At 40.8% G+C, this 21,632-nt stretch overlaps 2 protein-coding genes across 5 annotated transcripts in view; one reads left to right on the top strand and one right to left on the bottom strand.

Moving 5' to 3' along the window:
• The window catches only part of ptpn11b (protein tyrosine phosphatase non-receptor type 11b), a 39,467-nt gene extending 29,129 nt beyond the window's left edge, over window positions 1-10,338 (top strand). For 3 of the 4 annotated variants that reach the window (XM_077578672.1, XM_077578689.1, XM_077578697.1), the window contains exons 7-16: window positions 428-524; window positions 704-783; window positions 1,017-1,172; window positions 1,609-1,740; window positions 2,682-2,836; window positions 3,146-3,213; window positions 4,131-4,282; window positions 4,411-4,511; window positions 5,017-5,148; window positions 6,373-10,338. In XM_077578672.1, coding sequence (XP_077434798.1) covers window positions 428-524; window positions 704-783; window positions 1,017-1,172; window positions 1,609-1,740; window positions 2,682-2,836; window positions 3,146-3,213; window positions 4,131-4,282; window positions 4,411-4,511; window positions 5,017-5,104 — 1,029 coding nt within the window. In that variant the 3' untranslated portion in view covers window positions 5,105-5,148; window positions 6,373-10,338. Of the gene's footprint in view, window positions 1-427; window positions 525-703; window positions 784-1,016; window positions 1,173-1,608; window positions 1,741-2,681; window positions 2,837-3,145; window positions 3,214-4,130; window positions 4,283-4,410; window positions 4,512-5,016; window positions 5,149-6,239 lie in introns of all 4 variants that reach the window. The other variant, XM_077578679.1, reaches the window with a different exon arrangement.
• Window positions 10,339-12,055: 1,717 nt separating this feature from the next.
• rnf223 (ring finger protein 223) lies at window positions 12,056-18,748 on the bottom strand. The gene is made up of 2 exons (XM_077574363.1): window positions 18,491-18,748; window positions 12,056-13,448 (listed from the first exon to the last, which is right to left on the bottom strand). Exon 2 carries the CDS (start codon window positions 13,379-13,381, stop codon window positions 12,671-12,673), a length of 711 nt encoding a protein of 236 aa, XP_077430489.1. The 5' UTR covers window positions 13,382-13,448; window positions 18,491-18,748; the 3' UTR covers window positions 12,056-12,670.
• Window positions 18,749-21,632: the final 2,884 nt, after the last annotated feature.

Genomic DNA, 21,632 nt, shown 5'->3' on the forward strand with positions numbered 1-21,632 from the left:
TTGTCGTGGTTTGTGTATGCCCCACTGTCACTCAGCAAGAAATACCTTACAAATAATCCCATAGTGAGTGGTTCACTTCGTATATGGGCGCAGGTCAGGACACATTTTAACTGTAGACAAGCCTCACCCTCTCTCGGTCCCTATTGCATCAAATGCCCTATTTCCTCCATCGCGCATGGATGCAGCGTTCACTTCATGGGCTGGACTGGGGATAAGACAAGTCAAGGATTTATTTAAAGAAGGGTTGTTAATGTTTTTCGAACAGCTTCTCTGCCATTGCAGAAATCCAGGGTGGACTCATGCATTTTATTTCCATTTTCACCTTGTGTGACTAGTATGACAGTTTTGTCACATTTAATCTTGCACATACTGTACATACCACATAATCAGCCCGAAAACACAATCTCTCTCACTCTGATCCCCACAGGTGCTTCAACAACAAGAGTGTAAGTTGCTGTATCCCCGGAAGGAAGGCATGAAACCAGAAAACAAGAGTAAAAACAGATACAAGAATATCCTCCCCTGTGAGTCGCTGAGCATGCTGCCGTTTCCTGCCTCACTGGCTTCCTGTGGAAAGAAAGAGTGACACAAATAGACAAAGCAGACGAGGCCTCTGATGTGGCTGCGATAACTTGCAGAGCGCATCAGTGAGGTCACAGAGAGCTGTACTGTGGATTAATGATATTTCACATTTTTGTTTCAGTTGACACGACACGGGTTGAAATACGAGACGCGGATCCAGAGTTTCCCGGTTCAGACTACATTAACGCCAACTACATTTGCGTGAGTCTGCTTTAAATAGCATTAAGATAGCAAGTAGAACATGACGTCGCATGCATTTCCTACCTGTTACTTTCTGCAGCAGCTCATAATCTTGGATATATGCTGCCCCCTATTGGTGTGAGGTGTATACTATGACCTCCAGTAACATTCACACATTTTTGTCAGCTTAGTTTTGACTTTTTTTTTTAATAATTCCATAAGTCAAGATCTTTCATTTTCATTCTTTCATGCAGGGCTCGCATGAAGACAGGCGCCAGGTGGACGACGGCAAATTCTTCATCGCCACACAAGGGTGCCTGCAGAACACGGTTAGTGACTTCTGGAAGATGGTGCATCAAGAGAACACGCACGTCATCGTCATGACCACAAAGGAGATGGAGAGAGGACGGGTAAAGCTGCTTTTTTTGAATTTGCTGTAATAGAAGTTATTTATTTATTGTTTATTTCTTTATTTAAATTGTAATATTAAGTCCGTTACTGGATGGACTTGAAGTAGCATATGAACCATATTCTTATCCGCCATTTAATTGTATCGTATCGTTCAGCTGTGTCGTTTACGGTGCCTGTTGATTATCATGTCAGTTCACTTTGTACCTTTTACTACTTTTCGTGTAGAGTATGTGTGTGTGTGCCGAAATAAGGAGGAGGAGACAGTTAACAAGGATAGTATGACAGTTAAGCTGATTGCAAAATCCGCTTAAGTGGATCTAGTTCTTTAGGTTGTCTAATTCCTCCAAACACCCGCCGACCCAACCCCCGCCGCACTGCCCCGCCCCCGTATCACTAACTACCAACTACTACGTCTTTCTCATTCCTTCGATGTAGAACAAATGTGTCCGTTACTGGCCCAACCTTCACGACACCGCAGAGTTCGGAAGGGTGCTGGTGAGAAACGTGGACGAGCGACCCGCTCAGGACTACATCCTGAGGAAGTTGGAGGTGACCCGTCTGGACCGGGTAGGGAAAGCTCTGCCCTCAATCAGTGCTGACACACTGACCTGAGGTCAGATTATCTAACCCGTAACACAAAATCCTTCAGCACGTGCTTGTATTTATGGAGAGTTTGCCTGCTTGCTCTCAAGGATACAGTAAACAGAGGCAAGCAAAGCCTTCAACACATGCAGTAGCCATAATCACTTATATTTTATAAACCATTGTTTGTAATATTATGAGTTTACATAAAGGTATGAATTAAAATGTCTCCAATGTGTAAGAAATTCCACAGCAGTCATTTTGACATCATAAAAACGTAAATAGTAGTGTAATCTCCCTATTTCACGTGGGTGAAATTCCAAAAACTGCTGTGAAAAGGGAAATGCTGCAAATCCCGGCCCCCACCCCGATCGGAATTACCCTCCCTGTGCTTTAAAAGACAAAAACACATGAATAAATAGAAGTACTCTCAATTATTTTAAAGTCAGTGTGCTCACCGTAGACATACTCGACTTGTGCACTGTGCTGCTCTGTTACGTGCATTTACAGCTCTTGGGAAAGATAAAATTCCATGAAAAATGTGGACGCTGCGATAATGTGGGAGATGCCATAAATAAAAATAGATTAATTCCAATTAGAAATCCACAAATAGTTTGAGGCGCAAAATAGCAGGGAATGTGCAGTTGGCAGGAGTAATGCGTCGACTAAAGAAGGAAGGAACCGTTACTATTTGGTGAAGAACTGGATAAAGATGCAAAGATGATGACACGTTTTATAAACAACATTTTTATAAGCAGTATCTTCGGATATGACTTAGCAGTTCTTGCTGTCACTTGTTGAATTTGATACAGAGACGATATTAGTTAACATTTGTAAATCAGATTGTGGATTTCCCGCACATTATGCATATTGTTTGATGAATGCTGAAACTTAAGCTGCTTTTGTTTTGATTTTTTTCCTCACAGAGAGAACCTCTGAAATACATCTGGCACTACCAATACCTGGGTTGGCCAGACCACGGCGTTCCCAACGAGCCCGGGGGCGTTCTTTGGTTTCTTGAGGAGATCAACCGAACCCAGAGGACCATTCCAGAATCTGGACCCATTGTCGTCCACTGCAGGTACCGGCAAGGTGCACAGTTGAGATCATCCGGGGCCAAGTGGCGGGCCACGTGTCACCACACTCACTGTCCCACGCTGTGAACTGTTTCCTGTCGAATTTTTCAAGACCTGTGATCCTTCAGTCAGACACCACATTCTTAACTCATGACCCGGAGATTAAGGTTCACATTGTCTACTTGGTTGAGTTATCCGAACAGGCCAAAGTCTATCCGAGATGCCGAAATCAGCCAAATGTGTTTTTCAGGCTGTGTTCACACAGCTTTTTCCCTCATGCATAGTTTGACCTTTCATTCTTGTTGTTCCCACAGTGCTGGGATTGGGAGGACTGGCACCATTATCGTCATTGACATCCTCATTGATATTATTAACCGCCAAGGTAGGATCACCTTTTTGGGGGATTCAAGTGTTCATATTCACAAATCGGTGATACTGGGACAGAATTTCAAAAGGTTTTAGTATTCTTATCACATCCATTAGTGTTAGTGGCTAATCGGATCAGAAAGAATACAAGTGAAGTACAAAGCTCTCGCTTGACAAGATGTCAGTCGGCCAATTTGCAAAAGAGAGAATGCATCCTTTCCATCAAAAAAAACAAAGCCGAAGTGCAATTCTTTGACCTGGTTTTTCATTAGCATATGCGAGCCATAACTGCATAACATAATTATAGTGTAACCATCCTCCATCCTAATATTTTCAGGCTAGTGTTTTCACTCATTTGAAGTACATCAAATATCCTGACTGATCCAGTCATATTGAATAATAATGAGATGAGCGTATTTAGCCCATTTTTGGGGGTGTTATTTTTAACTAGCTAAAAAAAAGTATGTAATATGTAACGAAACCATAGAGTTTAAAAGTAATATTCAAACAACAAAAGTAGTAGAAAATGGTTCGATCCACATCAGCCGTCGGCTCCCAGCTCTGCTGTAGCGTACAAGCAGAGCATGCATTGATGGCACCCCAGCGGTATCTCCCTGTGACTGTCTAGTCAAGGGAGATTGTAAGTTCCTTACTTTCATTCACCATTTTTGCTGTTCAGTCATGATACTTGTTAGCTGAAGTTGGTTTACTCACTGACTTCCCATGCAATTATTGGGGCGGGAAGTACCCCCAAACCACGACAGACTAACCCTCCCCGGCTCTTTCTAGCACCCCTAAACCACTTTATAGTACCCCAAAGCCTCTGATCCTAGAATCGCTTCTGGCCATCCGTCTTTTACGGTTTTTAGTTGTGGATCTTTGCTGAATGGCAAGTGTTTATACTACGTACATATGTGTGTGTTTATGCCTCAGGCCTTGATTGTGATATTGACATCCCGAAGACCATCCAGAGGGTACGACAGCAGAGGTCCGGCATGGTGCAGACAGAGGCCCAGTACAAGTTCATCTACATGGCGGTGCAGCAGTACATCGACACAGCCCAGAAGAGACTGGAGGAAGAGCAGGTACTTGTCAAACATAACATCTGCATCAGTGCGTGTTATGACAGCTGATTTAGTAGACTCGCCGTGGTTAAGTATCCCGGCAGGTCTCCAGAGCGGTCAAAGTCAAGCTGCATGTTTTTACTTTGCAGAGGAGTAAGCTGAAGGAGAGCGAGTATTCCAACATCAAATATCCTCCGATGACCAATTCCAGGTCCAAACTCAACATGGCATCGTCACGCTCTTCCTCTGTGTAAGTACAACTCGCACCTTTGTATTGAACTGACCTTTGACATATTAGATGTTCGATACCACTTGTTTTCAGACCGATACCAGTACAAGTAATTCACTTGAGTAATAACTGATACCGATACCAAGTACCAATAACAATGGTAAATATGATACATCAAATTTCAATAGACACATTGACAGATGACTTTCGGACTCACATGATGATTCATCGATGTGCTAAGCGTCGTACCAACTAATGGCAAGGAGGACTTAGCCGATGTCAGATTTGGTTTTTTTTGCCTTAAGTATCGTGGCTGGTATCGGAATTCTTCATGAATACCCGATACCTGTAAATAAAGCTGGTTTTGGACTTGTTACCAATACTTGATATTGGTGCTTGCCCATCCGCTCTTGAAAGTAGTACATGTAAAAATGACATACAGATAGTTGTTACTAAACTGGACATTGATTGTGACCTGCACTTCGATATGTTCATAGCGACATATTGTCTCTCTGTGTCATTGTAGAATGACAAATGATGACTCTTCAAGTGTGTACGAGAACATCAACTTTAAAAGCCCGCAGACGTCGTTCAGCAGTAACACCAGGAGATAAAAAACGGTGCTTGTGGACCTCCACATGTTTCTGCAAGCCTCTCTGTGAGTATTGTTTGTGGTTTTGGCCTGTATAAAATTACATCTGCTGCATGGTCCTTATGAAAGCCTGCTCTATTTACTCGGGCTCTTTAATCGTTAACATTCAAACGGGAAAATGATTTCTTTTCAGTACTCTTAAAATCATGTTGTCAATTTTTGTCAACCTTTTGGGATGAGTAACTTTAGTGTCAAAAAACGCCAACGCAAGCAATATTCTTCAATTCTCAAAATCACTTTTAAGGCTTTAATAAGTTTGTGGAACAGTTTTGCTAACCAATTACTTCATTTGAGGAGCAATTTTCTAATTTTGATGAGATTTTTTTGCAGGTTAATCCCAGAGACCTGAAGCAAAGGTTTTATTAAACAATAAAAAAATATATATATATATATATATATATATATATATATATATATATTTATTTTATTTTATTTTTTTTGCTCTTAAATTCACATTAGCATAGCAGCAAAGTGTATTGATTGGGTTGGCTGTATGGTCTTTTGTCAAAGCTAAATTGATTAAAAAATGTAAGATTTGTTGAGGAGACGTCAAAAGTCAAAATCATAACTCGCAGCGCTTGTGAAAACAGACCAATAACATAATGACTTTGAAGCTTATAGGCTGACGTACGTCGTAATATAATGTCATTCATTTCCAGTTTCAATCCGCTTTTACATTGGAATATTTATTTATTTATTTATTAAAGATCATCTACGGATGACCTGGCCACATTGTAAAAAAAATCAACAATTTCATATTTTTTGGGTGTAAAGTTGAGCATTCAATGTACAATTTTAAGTCTGAAATGTGCAATTGTGCACGATCCTACAGTAAGTGAAGCAGCACAGACCTGCATACGCTATACAGCTAGCGTTAACGTTCTGCCATGCATTAAGGAATTAAAATTTAACAACAATGACCAAACAAATCAAGAATTCTTTTACGCCAAATATAATGCTGAGAACAACGCAAAAACGAGAAAAGAAAAAAAAGAAAGAAACTGTATGCTTAATTTTTAGGGATTGTGTCAAAAAAATATGATCCGTCCAATTGCTTAAGTGCATGACAAAGGTGAAATCTGTCTTAAATTACACAGCATTGGCTCATCCTAAGGCCATGTGCATGCCGAGTATGTCTTCACCTCATCCAGGACGTCGGCCTGGCGCCTTCCCAATTGGAAGAGACAGCGGCCTTGAACACCACTTGTCTGTCTTGTCTGTTCACTTCAGTGTCAGCAGAGGCCTCATCTGCTGCCCAAAATCCCTCCAGTGGGGGAGGCGGGAGTGCGAGAGTGCACCCTGCCTGTAAGCGAGCGGGACCCTCTCAAGCGGGACCTCTGCTTCTGGAGTTAAATCTCCAAGAACAAGGAGGACTTGTCACACGTTGCGCCCCGGCCGGCCCTCCAGCTCTTTCCGACTGACTCTGCTGCTGCCTCCGAAGCCTTTCCCTCTCTTAATCAATGAAAAAGTGCCTTGTTGTCTGAATCAAGCTGTTACGTCTCTGCTCTTACTTGGAAGATGAGTATTCAACCGGGGGTTGTGCGCTCGCCAACATATAGGGTTAGAGTGAAGAAAAGGTCAAGGTCAATAGACGTCCTAACTGAGGCTGCTACTGCTTTTGTGTCATCTCAAGACAAGAAAGGGGGCACTATCTGTCGTCTGCGCACTGCGCTTTTTTTTTTTTTTGCATCTTTTCTTGTATTGTTTCTTCTCATTCTTGTATCCCGCCAAAATGTATTTTGTGATCGTTCATCTTCAGGTTTTGTGTGTAAAACGGCCAGAGTTTTACTATGTTTTTATCAGCACTTAATATCTCAGCATGGGCCAAAAATGGTACCTGACAAAATAGAAGCTTATGTATTTGAATGCACTGTAATTTACAATGGGCTGTTATCGCCACACTCAATAGGGAAGAATGTATAAATGCATAAAATACTGAAAGTTGTCATTGTGAATATAGAGTCTAAATATGATATATTATTAAAATGAAAGTGTCATATTACTTACTATTTAATAATAATAGTAATATTACATGAAAAAAATATGTCACATGGAAATAAGTCCTGATATGAGAAAAGGCCATTTCATTCCTGTCAAGTACTGTACTGTAATATTATGAGATGAAAGTTGTAAGGTGATTACAAATCATTTAGCAAAATGGAAATTATATTATATGAAAATTTATGTAAAGTAATATAATATGAGAAACAATATGCATTGCAGTAAAGTTTTTGCATAATGAGAAAACCATTGTGCCAGCATAATAGTGTGTGAAAAGTCAGTCATAATAATATGAAAATGTAATAATTTCACAAAAAATTATTTGCATGGGGGGAAATTTCATTATAAAAAATAATGTCTTTAATAGGACGAGAAAAATGTCAAAAATTTCAACTTAAAAAAAAAAGAGAAGAAAATCATTGCAACATTACGGGAAGTTGTTTGTGAGAATAAAAGCATAATATTACGTGAATACAGTTGTAGTATTACCAGAAAAAAACTAATTTTGTCATAATAAAATTATTTGTCATATATGGAAAATATATGTAATTTTACAATAATGAAGGAAGCTGAAATATCAATTTAAATGTATACCTGGGGTAAATGAGCACTGGTGAGGATCTTGTCAAGTTGTCAAGACTTTCAGGTGAAGTTTGTGGTCTAAAAACAAACAACTTTTTGTCATATAAAGTAGAATATTAAATTGATCTTTTGTAAATACATCCCACTCTGGCCCCATTTTATGCCTGCATTTTTTTTTTTTACTTTCATTATTATGTTAAAACTTGTCACGGCTTGACAAAGTAATCCAATCAGAGACGGTTGAGACAGAAGGCGTGACCGAGGGGTCATGTCAGTCATTTGTGGCCGCTTGGTGCAGCTGTGCAGGGATGCCCAGCATTCCGTACATTCCTAAGAATACAACTTCAAACCGGCTACATTTCGTTTTTTACAGCACTTCCCTCATGCTAGCATTGTAGCAACCACGGCTAACATCGGCTTGCTTACAAACGTGCACGTCTCGGGCATGCTTATGTCATTAAGGGTCGTGGCTTTTGATAAGAGATTCAAGGGTGGGGGCAGGGAGGAGTCAACTGAGGCTATATAGTACTGCTGACCGCAGCTTGACCGCAAACTCCCCCTTTTACCATTTTGGGATTTTGGTGTGGTCCTGCACTAATGAAATAATATTCAACAATGGTCAGGAAGAAGGGATGAGAAGATTCCTGAATGAGAAGTAGCCATCTCTGGACTTTGTTTGACTCGCCGTCCTTGTTTAATCCTCATGTCTGATGTGCGTCAACATCTGCCCTATAGCGAGTCTCACAAGGAGACGAGGGGAAAAGGATGGCGATTACGGCGCACCAGATGGCTATCTGCCCGAGATTGAAGAATAGATTTGTCTCCAAAAAGTAATTTAGACCACGGCCGTAATCCAGGCTTGATGATAGCTGAGCGCGCAAAGGCCACGTCACTGACGCGATAAGGAAGGCCATCCGTGCTGTGAGATATTTTTAGCCGCTGCCAAAATATCCTGGTCAAAAACAAGTCTAACCATGTTAGTGGGACGTGACCCGGCTCAACGTCCGGGAAAGTGAAAAACTCCAATTTGGATCACAACCAAATTACACACAGACAACTTTACCTGCTCAGCAGAGACCTCCACATTTTTTGGGGGTGTATTTAATATAGTATAAGTGAAGTAGAAAGAATGTTGAATCCACAAGTCCGATATGTTTCTTTTCACTGTGGCAGTTTGTGTCTAATTTACTGAAATCTCAAATAGCAGCTGCTAAATTGCATGTTCATGCTCACAGATGATTGCGGGCATTTTTGGTAGGTGAGCGCCCTATTTGCAGTTGCTGTTTTTTGCTTTAGATAGCTGTAAACGGTTTTCACCTTGGAAAACTGGGAGAGCACTGGGCGCAAAATGAAGTTTGAAATGATGGAGTTGGAAGTTGCAAACTAGCCAATGATATTTTGCCACGTTTGTGATCACCCCTTTTGAATCATACACAGCTTGCGCATTCAAAGAATCAGTGCGCTTATAATTGTGCTTTTATAAACTCCCAGACTGAGAGAGCAAATGTTTGTAATATCGTCACTGTCACGTTTCCAAAATATTTTTTTCACAATCTAAATATTCAAAAATCGCTAGTGCTCCTTTGACAATGCAATAGTAATGGCTCAACAAACATGCCTTTTTTCCCCCTTTAAAGTGATGTGAGAATTCTGCCTGATGCTAGTGACACGGGTGAGTCATATTTTGATTGATTAAATTATTCCTGAGTGTGTGTGAATTGGACGTCCTAATTATTGTCTGTAACATTTCATTTAAAACTTGTGAAAATCTGCTCTGCAGAGGTCAATTATCAAAGTGTGCTGAAATGACCCTGACGCAAGGGAAAGGATTTTTGTCAGTTTAGTGAATCAGGCTTCATACGTGTGCTAAAGAAGTCTCAAATCTAGGAAGAAGAAAAAAGTGACCCCGATGTTGAGTCCCACCATGAGGCTGTTATGACAGAGAGCCTTATATTAAAAATGATCACGTTGCTTTGTGTGTTCTGCATTCACAGTCACCTTGTCTTGTTTCAATACTTTTGAAATGTTGTTTTCTACATTTCCTACCTTTTTGGCATTGCTTCCCAATTAGCACTAAGTGTCCCCTCCTTTCCTCTCGAAACTGTGCGTTGTTTTCCCTGACGTCATCGGGAAATGGTTCGTTTTCTTCCTGTATTTATGAACTTTGTCACACTGTGGATCATTTTTGACTTGTTTCATTTTTCTTCCACTTTGCCTCTTACTTTACAATATGTTATAACATCAATACTTGAAAGTATCAAACTGCTGAATCTTGGCCATTTTATTGTTTTGTTTTCAAAGGTTAAATGTTTTTGATTTGATTGTGTTTGTTTGAAATTGTGTTCTTATTCATGTTGAGTTCCCTCTGGTTGTGTTTTGAGCCAGTGTACAAGGAGCTTTGCAGTTGTGCGTGTCCTCTCACTGTGTATTTACTTGAAGATATTTCTTTTGGTTCCTTGCTCCTCTTGTATGTCTGAGGTGAGTCCTGTGTGGTGTTTTTGCACTGGCTTCTGCTCGGATGCCTTCTCGCTGTACAAGCCGCGACCCGTGGATGCAAAAAGTTGCCATTAGTGGTAACAATCTGGTTTGTTACAATAAACCTACTGTATGTTATCCTGACTCTGGCTTTGTGATCGGTGAAACGTTGACATGTTTCAAAGGGACATTCGCTGATCCCTAGCGCCATCTAGCGGTCAAAGAATCGCATTAGCAGCAGTGAAGCATGCAGGAGCACGCGCACTTTGTTGGCTCAGAGAGACCACATTTCCCAAGACTACCACCAATACTTATTTTGCGTGAGCAAACGAGCATCCCGGCGAGCGACGACGAATTGGCAGCCGTTGTGAAGCCCGGCGAGCGACGCCGAAAGACTGAATTAGCCGGAGCAGCTAACAAGGGCGGCTAGAGGGAGTTAGTCGGAGCCACAGGCTGGAGTGGCTAACAAGAACGGCTAGTGAGAGGAGCTAGTAAAAATATATATGTATAGTAAAAGCTAGCGAGAGCAGACAAGTACTTTTAGGTTCATAAAATATTATGGTATTTTAAACCATTTCTCCTATCAAATGCCATAATACAATATCCTCAATGGAAACATACCTGGGTTGTTATTTAAATTTGCAATGTCGTAATAATCTTATATCCTTTGTCACTCTTCTGCATTCAAAGAAACGCCAGCCACCGAAGACGATACTTACTTACATGTTGTGCTACACTTATACTAGCTCAACTTGGAAAAGCTCAAACGAAGCATAATACGACTCATTGTCATATTATGTCGTTCACTGTAAAAAAAAAAAATGTTTTTATATATATATTTAATACCGCCAGTGCCGCCCACCGCTGTCTGTGCTACAAAGGGATAGCGCGAGGGACCCATGAGACACCAAAATAAATAAATAAATGTAAAATATCGATACTAGCGCTCTGGTGTCGATCCGATACTCGCGTTAGTATCGATTCTATCAATACTTCAATACTACAATCCATCTGCACAGCCCTAGAGCAAAACAGAATTTGTCTGGATTCTAATTCATTTGTATGTTGTTGAAATGTCCAAAAAATATGCATTGCTATTTAGTCATGTTAACCAAAAATGAACAAAATTCTTGCATTTGCATCTTCTATTTATAGGCTATCAATCCATCATTGACTCCGTTCGTCCTTGAGCCAAGCAGTATTTGTTCATGTGAAACTATTTCTGAATCATTTTGTCATCTTATCTGCAATTACGCTCACTCCCCACTGGACCATTCAGGAAGTTTTGTTTTTATTACCGTCCCCTTGTGACTTTATAAAATCTTGTCAGCTGCCTGTCGTCATGATGAGCTGCACAGAAAACCCCTTTTTGCTTCATGAAGGAACTGGTTTATAATTACTTCCTCAAGGACAAGGCCTTTGTTTGTGTATAGTCAAGAGTCCAAGGTTCATTTTGGGAGGGTCTTATAGTTAATGACTGTTTTACGATCAGAAGTTTTTTCCATCATCATATCACGTTGCCAGTCACGTCTTGCTCTGTTGGCCAGTTGCTACTGTGACCGTTGGAAGGAATGCCATGACCAAATGGGACCTTTTGACCCCGTAAGGCCACCAAACTTGACCTCGGGAAAGTCTCGTTGTTGAGTCATGTCAGTGTACATAACTGAAACCACATTCGTACTGGCTAAGAAACATTTTCTATTTTGACTCATTTATCCATTCACAGTAATGTAAATTATAGAATCAAAAATATTACCGGCAACATATAAACCTCATCGCATTTTTTTATGTGTCTGACCCACAAGGGTTTTAAAAAGGTCGTTGTCATTGGTGTAATGTCAAATAGGAAAATAAATCTCAACCAGCCAAAGCAGCTTTTTTTATTTCTCATTTAAAAAAAGAAAAGGAAAAATCTGCACAAATGTTGATTAAAGTGCAACTGTTTGGCATTTTTAAAGGAATGCGGTGTTAAACAGGTCGACTTGCACAAGGCTCATTAAAAAAAAAAGAATAAATGATTTGAAACCTTCAAATTGATACCCTTCAATCAAAAGCTTGTCTGTCCAATTCTATTCTGATTTTTGAATTTCACATTCTCTTCATTGAATTTCTGTATATAAAATGCAAGATTGTTTCCTTAATTGCCTTCATGGGATTAAGTATATGTAGTTATTGAATTTTTTTTCAAACTCACAACATTTGGACAAATAAGCTTTTCATTAAACAGCAAATCTAGCGTGTAGAAAAAGTGAAACGTGTCAAGTGTATTTTTTCATACTTCCACTAGGAGACGTCATCATGCTGCAAACAAAAAAGGACTTGGGGGCAGCAGCTTCCTCTGGGCACGTGCTGCATGATGACAATCAAAAGTGCGCCCAATCACAACAGTGAAACTATTAAAAAAGCATTTTCTTTAGGAAATCACACTCAAACTGTACACAAGTCCCCCCCCCCCGCTTAGTGTTCATGTCTATTCCGACAGACGTGCAGGCCGGCTCAGTGGGTCAAAAACGGGTACCGTGGTTGCGGTGACGTCGGTGCGGTTGGTGTGGGGGTGCACCATCTGCATACATCGCATGTTTCCGGTGCTGAACACGCACTGCAGTGGCCACAGCACCACCACGACCAGCAGCACCATGAGCACCACGAAGAGCATCAACCGCTTCCAGTCCGCCAGCCGGTACAGCAGGCCCGAACCCTGAGGCGGGGTCTGGCTCGGGGAAGCGCCCCTCTTGTCGGCGCCAATCTCGATGCAGACGCACAAGGCCGAGAGGCTGTCGGACGGCGGCCTGTTGCTTTTGTAACACAGCTTCTCGCCGTCCAGCCACACGGGCTCCACCTGCTGCTGGTGGCCCGGCAGCTTTTGCAGCACGTCGAGGCTACTGGGCAGAGACGGGGGCCCGCCCTCGGGCAAAGTGGTGCTGTGGCGGCAGAAGGGGCAAAAGAGGTGCGATGTCTCTTCGCCCGTGCCTTCGTGCTCGGCCGGCGAGATGGCCATGAGGCGCGAGAGGCACTCCAGGCAGAAGATGTGGTTGCACCCCAGCAACTTGGGCGTTTTGAAGACGTTGTCGTAGGTGTTGTAGCAGATGGGGCACTCCAGCTGGCTCGTCGTGGACATCCTCTTTTGCCGCTCACCAGTGGCCTCCTGGTTGTCCGCCTGCGTGTGCCAAAACGGATCCATCTTTAGGAATGCAGTCCAAAGTGCTGGGATCCGTCCCCCTCCTCCTCCCGCTTTCTCCTCGATCACCCTGAAGACAACAAAGGAAGTAGCAGTTGTAAGTTTAGTAGTGCACCTTCCCCTTTTCACACTGCACTCACTCACTGTGAAAGAGTCACGCGGCAACGCGAAATGACCAGTCTCCCGCGTTTCCATATTTGGAAATGCTGACGTAGCAGCCTACCAGGAAGTAAAAAACGACAACACCTGGACAAGATGTACCTTTCATTGTTGAAAAAGAAAGCCCTGATTTAAAGGTACAGTGTGTAATAAGTGACCATAGATGTTGCTATAGCGTATAGAATGCAGCCGAAGCACGTACACTACGGTGGCTCAAAGAGACCACACTCCACAAGCCTACCGCCGTTTCTGATTTTGCGTGAGCAAATGAGCATCTCGCCTTGGCAGCCGCTGTGAAGCCCGGCGAGCGATGGCGAAAGACGGAGCGAGACGGATTTAGCCGGAGCAGCTAGCAGTAGTTCATCGGAGCCATAGGTTAGAGTGGCTAACGAGCGGCTAGCGGGGGAAGCTAGTAAAAACAATAAGCTAGTAAAAGCTTGCAAGAGCAAAGCAGGAAGCGACTGTGCTAAATGCAGTGTGAAAAGGGCTCTAATAGCTCAAACATGCATCTTTTCCAGTTGAACCACTTCTTGTGGTACATCTAGAGTGGAACCTCTGGATTTGAACCCGCCTTAGGTCAAACAAAATGGAGGCTCCACACTCTTGTACGTGAAAGATTGTAAGTGCCTTTGCAGTTCTTCCTGCATCCAGTAGATGGCGTTACAGTGACTTCCAAATGCAGTTTTGCTTCTGTTGCTTGCAGCAGGTGTTCCTTTATGGACCCTCAACAAAGTCCCCGCTTGTTCTCACTCGCAATCGCTCCATCTACCCTTGGCATTCCTGCCCCGGTCTGCCCTCTCGTTTCCTTCTTTCTTTCCCTCTCCATCCCTATTTATGACTATTATGGTATGTGTATGCAAAATCCCGTCTGTCTTATCAGCTTAGCTCACCCGCCCCCAACTTCAAAGGTTCCCCCACCCCAAGAGAAAATTCCAATTCCCGTGATGGTTGGCCTCCTTCACCAAGTACAAAATGCAAATAGCTTCGGGTGGAGAATAAGTAATGGAAGTGTGCTAGACAAATATTTAACGACGTAGCCTCTGATTTTCACAAGTGCTCGTGCAGCTTTAAGTGGTGACGACTGCAAAAGATGTGACCAGCAGTGCAGTCATTCTGATAAATGACAGTTGCCTGGGTATTACATTATAAACATTCATAATACATGAGCTTGCCTGACAAAGTCGAGCGGATAATTATTCCGGTTATTTCATTAGTTAGCGCAATTTGTAAAAGTGTGGCGGTGGCGTGGTTTGATCGGACCGTAATATTAGTAGTAGTGCTTTCACCCCTTCGCCATTCCTATGCAGTTCGACAATAATTAGTGACCATTAAAAATAAGAAGTAGCATTATTGGATGTGTATTTGAAAAGGCAAAAAGATTCAAATTGAGGGGGGGGGGGTGCAATTGTGAAGCGGGTTTTTATAAACTGTACGCTAAGTAAATAACAACACTGGCTGGTGTTGTCCCAAGCCAGTGAAGTGAAAACTGTTGTGATAGCAACACAGTCTGACCTTTGATGCCATTCGAACCACTCAATGCGCTTACAGGCCACACAATAAAGTAACCCTGGCTGCACACAATACAAGCGGCAAATTAAGAAGTCTGCCTTGAAGAAAAAAAAAAAAGTATGGTAATACGTTGTATCTCTGGCATGAGTCACTTTGCTTATTACACTGACTTTATTTCCAATAAAGTCCTGCAATGTCTTCCATCTTCTGGCTACTATCTTTGCCTGCACAATTTTGAACTTGAGGCTTCTTTGTGCTCTTGTGTGAGAGTCCAATTAAACAGAAGTGTTCCCGTGGGGTCCACGCGGCTGCCAAAGCTTGTGTACACATGAAAACGCCCGATAGGCTTGCTCACTATCAAAAGCACTTCGTTTGAAGAGCATGCCAAGCTGTTGGATTCCGTTCCCAAAATGGTTTCATCCCGTTTACTTAAGGTGGAGATGTTTGCTTTGAGCGCAGTCACAGCAGAGGAGACAATAGTCAGCTTTCCATCCAAATGTTTCGACATTTTGATGCCAATTTTGTGAAAATGCGCAAAACAGACATGCGACTTATGCCCGTTTCCATCCGCTCTTCTTTTGCGAATATGCGCCGCGAGATGACGTTGTAGTGGTGGAACTTTGGGACAGGGGGGAGTTCCGGGTGGGAATGTTGGTTTTGACGGACTGAACGGAAGTAGTTTGTCTTGGTGTCTTCCCTCCCGCATGTAAGTGAAGTGTGTTGTTACGTTGAGAGCTGATGTTAATAAAGCCATCCAAAATCGTCTTTAATGAATTATAAAAAGAATCGTCTTTCTTCGTCTCCCTAAACATATCTTACTTTATCATCCGCCATTTATTGTGACTACAAACGTGCGCGCGACGTAGATCCGGTCTCCATCGCCAAAATGCGCTTTTTTTTTTGATACGCTTCAAAAACCACCCCCCTCCTAGCGTAAAAACTTTTTCTCTTTTTTATTTCTGGCGTTTCCATTTCGTTTATTTTTTGTAATTCTTGAAAATTCAAATAAAATAGGTGGATAGAAACCCACCTAACGATGTACTCTAAGTAAGACAGGCTATGTTTTTATTTGGGCCACAAGTGCTACATCGAATACAGCACAGTCAAATATTAACTTCCAAAACGCTTTATCAGCAACACTTAATCCTTTTGAGTGATAATGATTTGTCTTATCACTTGCACGTGTTCTTGTGTATTTTTCCCTGTACCACTGACCTACAGACACACTTGGAAACATTGTTTTACTTGAACTGCGAGTCTACGCGTCAGTTCAACTGCCAAACGTCAGGATGAAGATGACAGTAGTCAACCTGCCAGTTTTCAGGGCCGTTGGAACCCGATCCACTCGATTATTTTAAGAGCCTCAACTTAATACGCCAGCAGAGGCAGAGAGAAGAAAATAGGAGCTGAGTTTGCACAGTGTGTGTAAAGTCAACACAAACCAGTCAGAGGAGTTCAACATGCAGGTTGACGGAGCAGAAATACCGTCAAGTAGTGACATAATGACAAACGGATGCAAGTTCTACTTTAAACTGTAGGCTGCTTACAAACTTGGGAACAAAGTTAACGGAATGCTCTAGTTAACCATTCATTTCATCATTAAAAAAATAAAAAGGTTATTTGTGTGGCAGTGTGAGTCAACCATGCTGCTTAAAAAGCTGGCACGGGTAGTCATCTCGACCGTTTTTAATTATTGTGAATGCTATGTTGATTGCAAACATTTATATTAATTTCTATCTATCTGAGGACATCAAACGTCTACACACCCCTGTTCAAGTGCCATTTGTTCTGTGATGTCAAACATCTGAACTGCTAGAACAGGTGAAATTGATTTGGGGTTAATTGGAGGCACTTGAAATTGTGGCAGGTGTGTGCTGACTCCCATTTAATACAGCAGCCACTTCCTACTTATAAGAGGGTGAGTTTTTACGTTAAACCATAGCGCACATTAATTGTGGCAAAAGTTTTGTGATTATTAGGGGTGGGAATCTTTGAATGTCTTACAATTCGATTCGATTCCGATTTTTGGGTCTGCGATTCAATTCAGAATCGATTTTCGATTAAGAAGGCTTTTTGATTCAAAATGATTTGATTGACAATCTTTTTTTTTGCAAGAAATTGTAATGATCTACTCCAGTCTGACTCGCTAATGCTAATTAGCGCGCTACTCGCTACACTGCAAAAAAAAAAAAACTTTTGTTGGAATAACTTGATCATGACTTTTTCCTTCTACTCTCTAATGTGGCTACATCTTAACAGTGTATTAGACCGTGTGGAACCACACTGCCCCTCAGTGGCCAAATCAGGTACAACATGAACAGCACTCCAAATAAAGGCACACACAGACAAAGGCAAGACCGTAGAAAATAATTTCAATAAAATTGATTTTGGGACATTTAAAATCGATTCTGAATCGTACTAAATGAGAATCGCGATTCTTATGAGAATCAATTTTTTGGCACAAAATATAATACAGGTGAATACTCTTCAGATACACTGTATCAACCCACCTGTCTAATTGTGCAACTGACTACATTTGTATAAATTATAAAATGCATATTGTAAACAACGATAGCAATGCAATCACATGCATGTATATGTTGCCTGCATTATACTATAAATCATTTGTATTTGCACTGGTAGAGTGTACCACAAAATGAAGGCTTGTGTCAGGAAATGCAAAACTATGCCAAACAAATAACAACAAATCCACTAGTGACTCTCTTTTGGCGACCCCTGATAGTAAGAGTCCAGAAACAGCGACTACACTTTAATTGTAATTGCGGATTTTAAAAAATTAAGTAAAACACACATACACATAAAATAATTGTTAGTTTCAAAATCTATTGAATGGTGGGTTAATTTCTTGTGATTTGGCGGTGCATTTTTTTTGTTGTTTTTTTGCTTTATGTGCTCAGCCAATGCTCACGTGGCTTTTCTCCGGGTACTTTGGCTTCCTCCCACTTTTGAAAAACATGTTACGGTCATTGAAGACTCTAAATTGCCCATAGCTGTGAATGTGAATAATTGCTGCCGATGTGTGCTTGTTTTTATTCAGTTCAAAGTCTAATTCTATGGTTAAAATCACACTTCTCCCACTAGTGTCCTTCTGTGGCGGTATCACAAAAAGAAAAACAACAAATGTGGAATTAGTCCGTTAGATGCTCACTAAATTGGTATACCGCTAGTTTTTTTTTTTTGACTTACTATAGTTTTTCCATAAAACTTTGATTGAAGTCAATATCGCACCACTTTTGAGGCATTGGATTTAAGAGGTTAGATACACTTTAGCTCTCAGTATAATACAGCACAGTTCAACGCAGTTGCAAAGTACATTATAACTTTTTTTGTTTGTTAAATATATACTTATATCTGCGGAAATAGAGTTGGGAAAAAATAGAAATAAATCATTCCTATCAAAAGATGTAGTGAAGAATATTTTACCTGTTAACAAAGTGTCCTCGCGTCCCTTCAAAGAAAAATGAAGCTTTTTTTCTGCTAGCAGATTTGTCTTTCTCTCCCGGCCTCTTCTGTTTTGCTTCCCAGCTTTGTGTTGTCTGTTGTGTCGTCCTTCCTCCCGCGTGTGCTTGCTTGTTTGTCGCTATCACATTACCTTGTGTGCTCTGACAACTCCCCCTTTAACACTTTATGCAAATGATTCCAAACTGTGTCCCGTCCTTGAGGTGGCAACTTGAGGCAGGAGAGGAAGGCTTAACAAAAATACATATTAAAAAGTTTCCCCATATCACTCTTGCCCCGCCCCCACATGCTTACAGAGAGGGAAGTAGTGATCTGTTCAAATCACTTTTTTCTTCTTTTTTTTTTTTTAAACATGCTGCTCAGTATGACTCAATGATTCAACTCCTCAAACTCAAACTAGAAATCCATTCGCTTATTTTCCCCCAGACATGTGAATTTTCTTTTCCATTTTTAAAAGAGGAGGGTAGTTGCTCTTCCTGGTGGCCAAAATGAGCAATTACAGCCTTCCAAAAAGATGCTGTCCAGTCCATCGCTCGGTGTGCAAAACAATAAGAGATAATTCAACACAACTCCACAAGCTTTGTGGATTGATCAGGGTTCAAATTGTTAGCGTTACTATATGTGGAACTTCCTACCACATTCTAGGTTGATTGACTCTCTTAAACATAAAACAAAGGTAATTAACTCATTTACTGCCATTGACGGCTATAGACGTCAAAAATTAATTTTAACTATTTCTATTAGTTTAACATTTATTTTCCCACTTTTGTTAACAAGAGTTTGAGAACATAGAAAAATGTTTTTATTGTACATTTAGAACAGATATAAAATGTGTGATTAATCGTGAGTTAATTTGAGAAGTCATGCGATTAATTAGTATTACAAATTTTAATCGCCTAATGCCCCTAATTTTTAATAATCTTTTGTTTAAAAAATTAAATGGCAACCAAGCTGTTGTAAAACTTTAAACAATGGATTGTATATAGTAATACTCAGAGGCATGTATTCTGTATTCTCTGCATAAAAGTAATAAATATTGCAGCTTTCTTAGTCATGTACAATGTATATCTGGTCCCGTGCACACACCACTTTGAAGTATGAAATTAATCATCATGCACAAATACGATTAATATTTTATAAAGCTTTGTATGTTTTTCTTTTTTTAAAATTAAATTGTTGGTGTGTTGTTTTTCTGCATAAGTTTAATGGCATTCCATCCATTTCAATAGGGAAATATGTTTTGAGTAAACTTGTTCTTCAAGGCATCACTCTATTTATATGTCTCCACTCTACACACTAGGGGTGCGCCCAAAAAATTGATTTTCATAAGAATCGCAATTCTCATTTAGTATGATTCAGAATCCATTTTAAATGTCCCAAAATCGATTTGATTTCAATTATTTTATACTGTCTTGCCTTTGTCTGTGTCCCTTTTATTTGGAGCGCTTTTCATGTTGTACCCAGTTTGGCCACTGAGGGGCAGTGTGGTTCCATGCGGTCTAATACACTGTTAAGATGTAGCCACATTAGAGAGTAGAAGGAAAAAGTCACGATCAAGTTATTCCTATAAAAGTTGTTTTTTTTTCAGCGCGGAGCCGTTCTTTTGAGTGATAAAAGTGCCACGAGCAGCGCGCTAATTAGCATCAGCGAGTCAGATTGGAGTAGATCATTACAATTCCTTGCACATGTATAGATTGAAGCAAAAATCATTGTCAATCAAATCATTTTGAAGCAAAAATCTTTCTTAATCGATTCTGAATCAAATCGCAGACCCAAAAATTGGAATTGAGAGACATTCAAAGATTCCCACCCCTTCTACACAAACACACAATTGTAAATGATACTTCATTTATATAGCGCTTTTCCACCTTACAAGGCCCTCTACGTTCAACTACCCATTCTTCTACTGATGACGCAGCATCAGGAGCAACTGGGGGTTCAGTAGCTTGCTCAAGGATACATCGACATGGTCACACAATGGCATAGGATCGAACCCACAACCTCTGGATTGGGAGACTACCACCATTCCACTGAACCACGCCGCCCCGCTAGTCATGTTTATCACGTTTGATTGGTAACATGTCAAGTCTTGTCCACACCTGCCCCTCTATACAATACTGTTGAAGACAATGAGGGTCACGAGAAAACTTGCTTCCTTCCACGTGGTGCTCATCTTCATTGCATATTTTGTGTAATCACGTCTCTCATTTTCATTAGGGTGACTTGCAGGATGTGCAATTGTTAATTGAGTGTGATTTAAAGAACACTCTCAAACAAAACTAATGCAGACATAAGATCTGTTGTCATTCACCAATGAGAAGTTAATATAGCCTTGCCATCTTAAAAGATATCCTACAATCTTCACCACATCTTATTACAAGTTGAGCTCAATGTACTTTATATTATTTTAAGCCGGTGTTAATAATGTTTATCTTGTGCGAAAAATCCTAAATAATGTAAATGCAAATGTGTCCACCCAATGTTTATTTGAAAAGTTATTGAAGATATTCATCATGGGAAACAAAACACAATCGGGAAATATTTCAAATAAATGACTCAAAGCCCCAAATGACTACAACATTGTTCCTTATGATGTCGGTTCTTCCTGTAACGCTACTGCCACTAATGTATTCGATACTACAGCTGGGTTATTTATTAACACAATCTCAAATAATGCGGCGTCATATCGACAGAGCGGTGTTTTAGTGTGCTGCGTCACCGCCACTTTGAGGAACAAGTCGGGGAAAATGTTCTTCCTGGAACACCATCTTGGATGAATGACACATTCCTGACTGTACTGATAAAGTTTTATATTCGATTACTTGTCCGGATGTGTTGCTTTCATGTCTGTCTGTCTGTCTGTCTGTCTGTCTGTCTGTCTGTCTGGCTCCAGCTCACTCAGGAGCCTAATGAGGACAAACACTATAGAAAATGAATGGATGCAATTAACATCATGTCTTTTTCAGTCACATTTTTATATGTAGAGAGATTCTTGTGCTCCCCAAAATCAAGAACCTTTATTGACTACACTGACATTTACAATCAGTCTCTTTGAAAATTAACTCTATAGTATGGAATCATATTTAATCCTGCCGTATTAGTCAAA

The sequence above is a fragment of the Vanacampus margaritifer genome, chromosome 1 (genome assembly GCF_051991255.1).
Source record: "Vanacampus margaritifer isolate UIUO_Vmar chromosome 1, RoL_Vmar_1.0, whole genome shotgun sequence".
NCBI lineage: Eukaryota > Metazoa > Chordata > Actinopteri > Syngnathiformes > Syngnathidae > Vanacampus > Vanacampus margaritifer.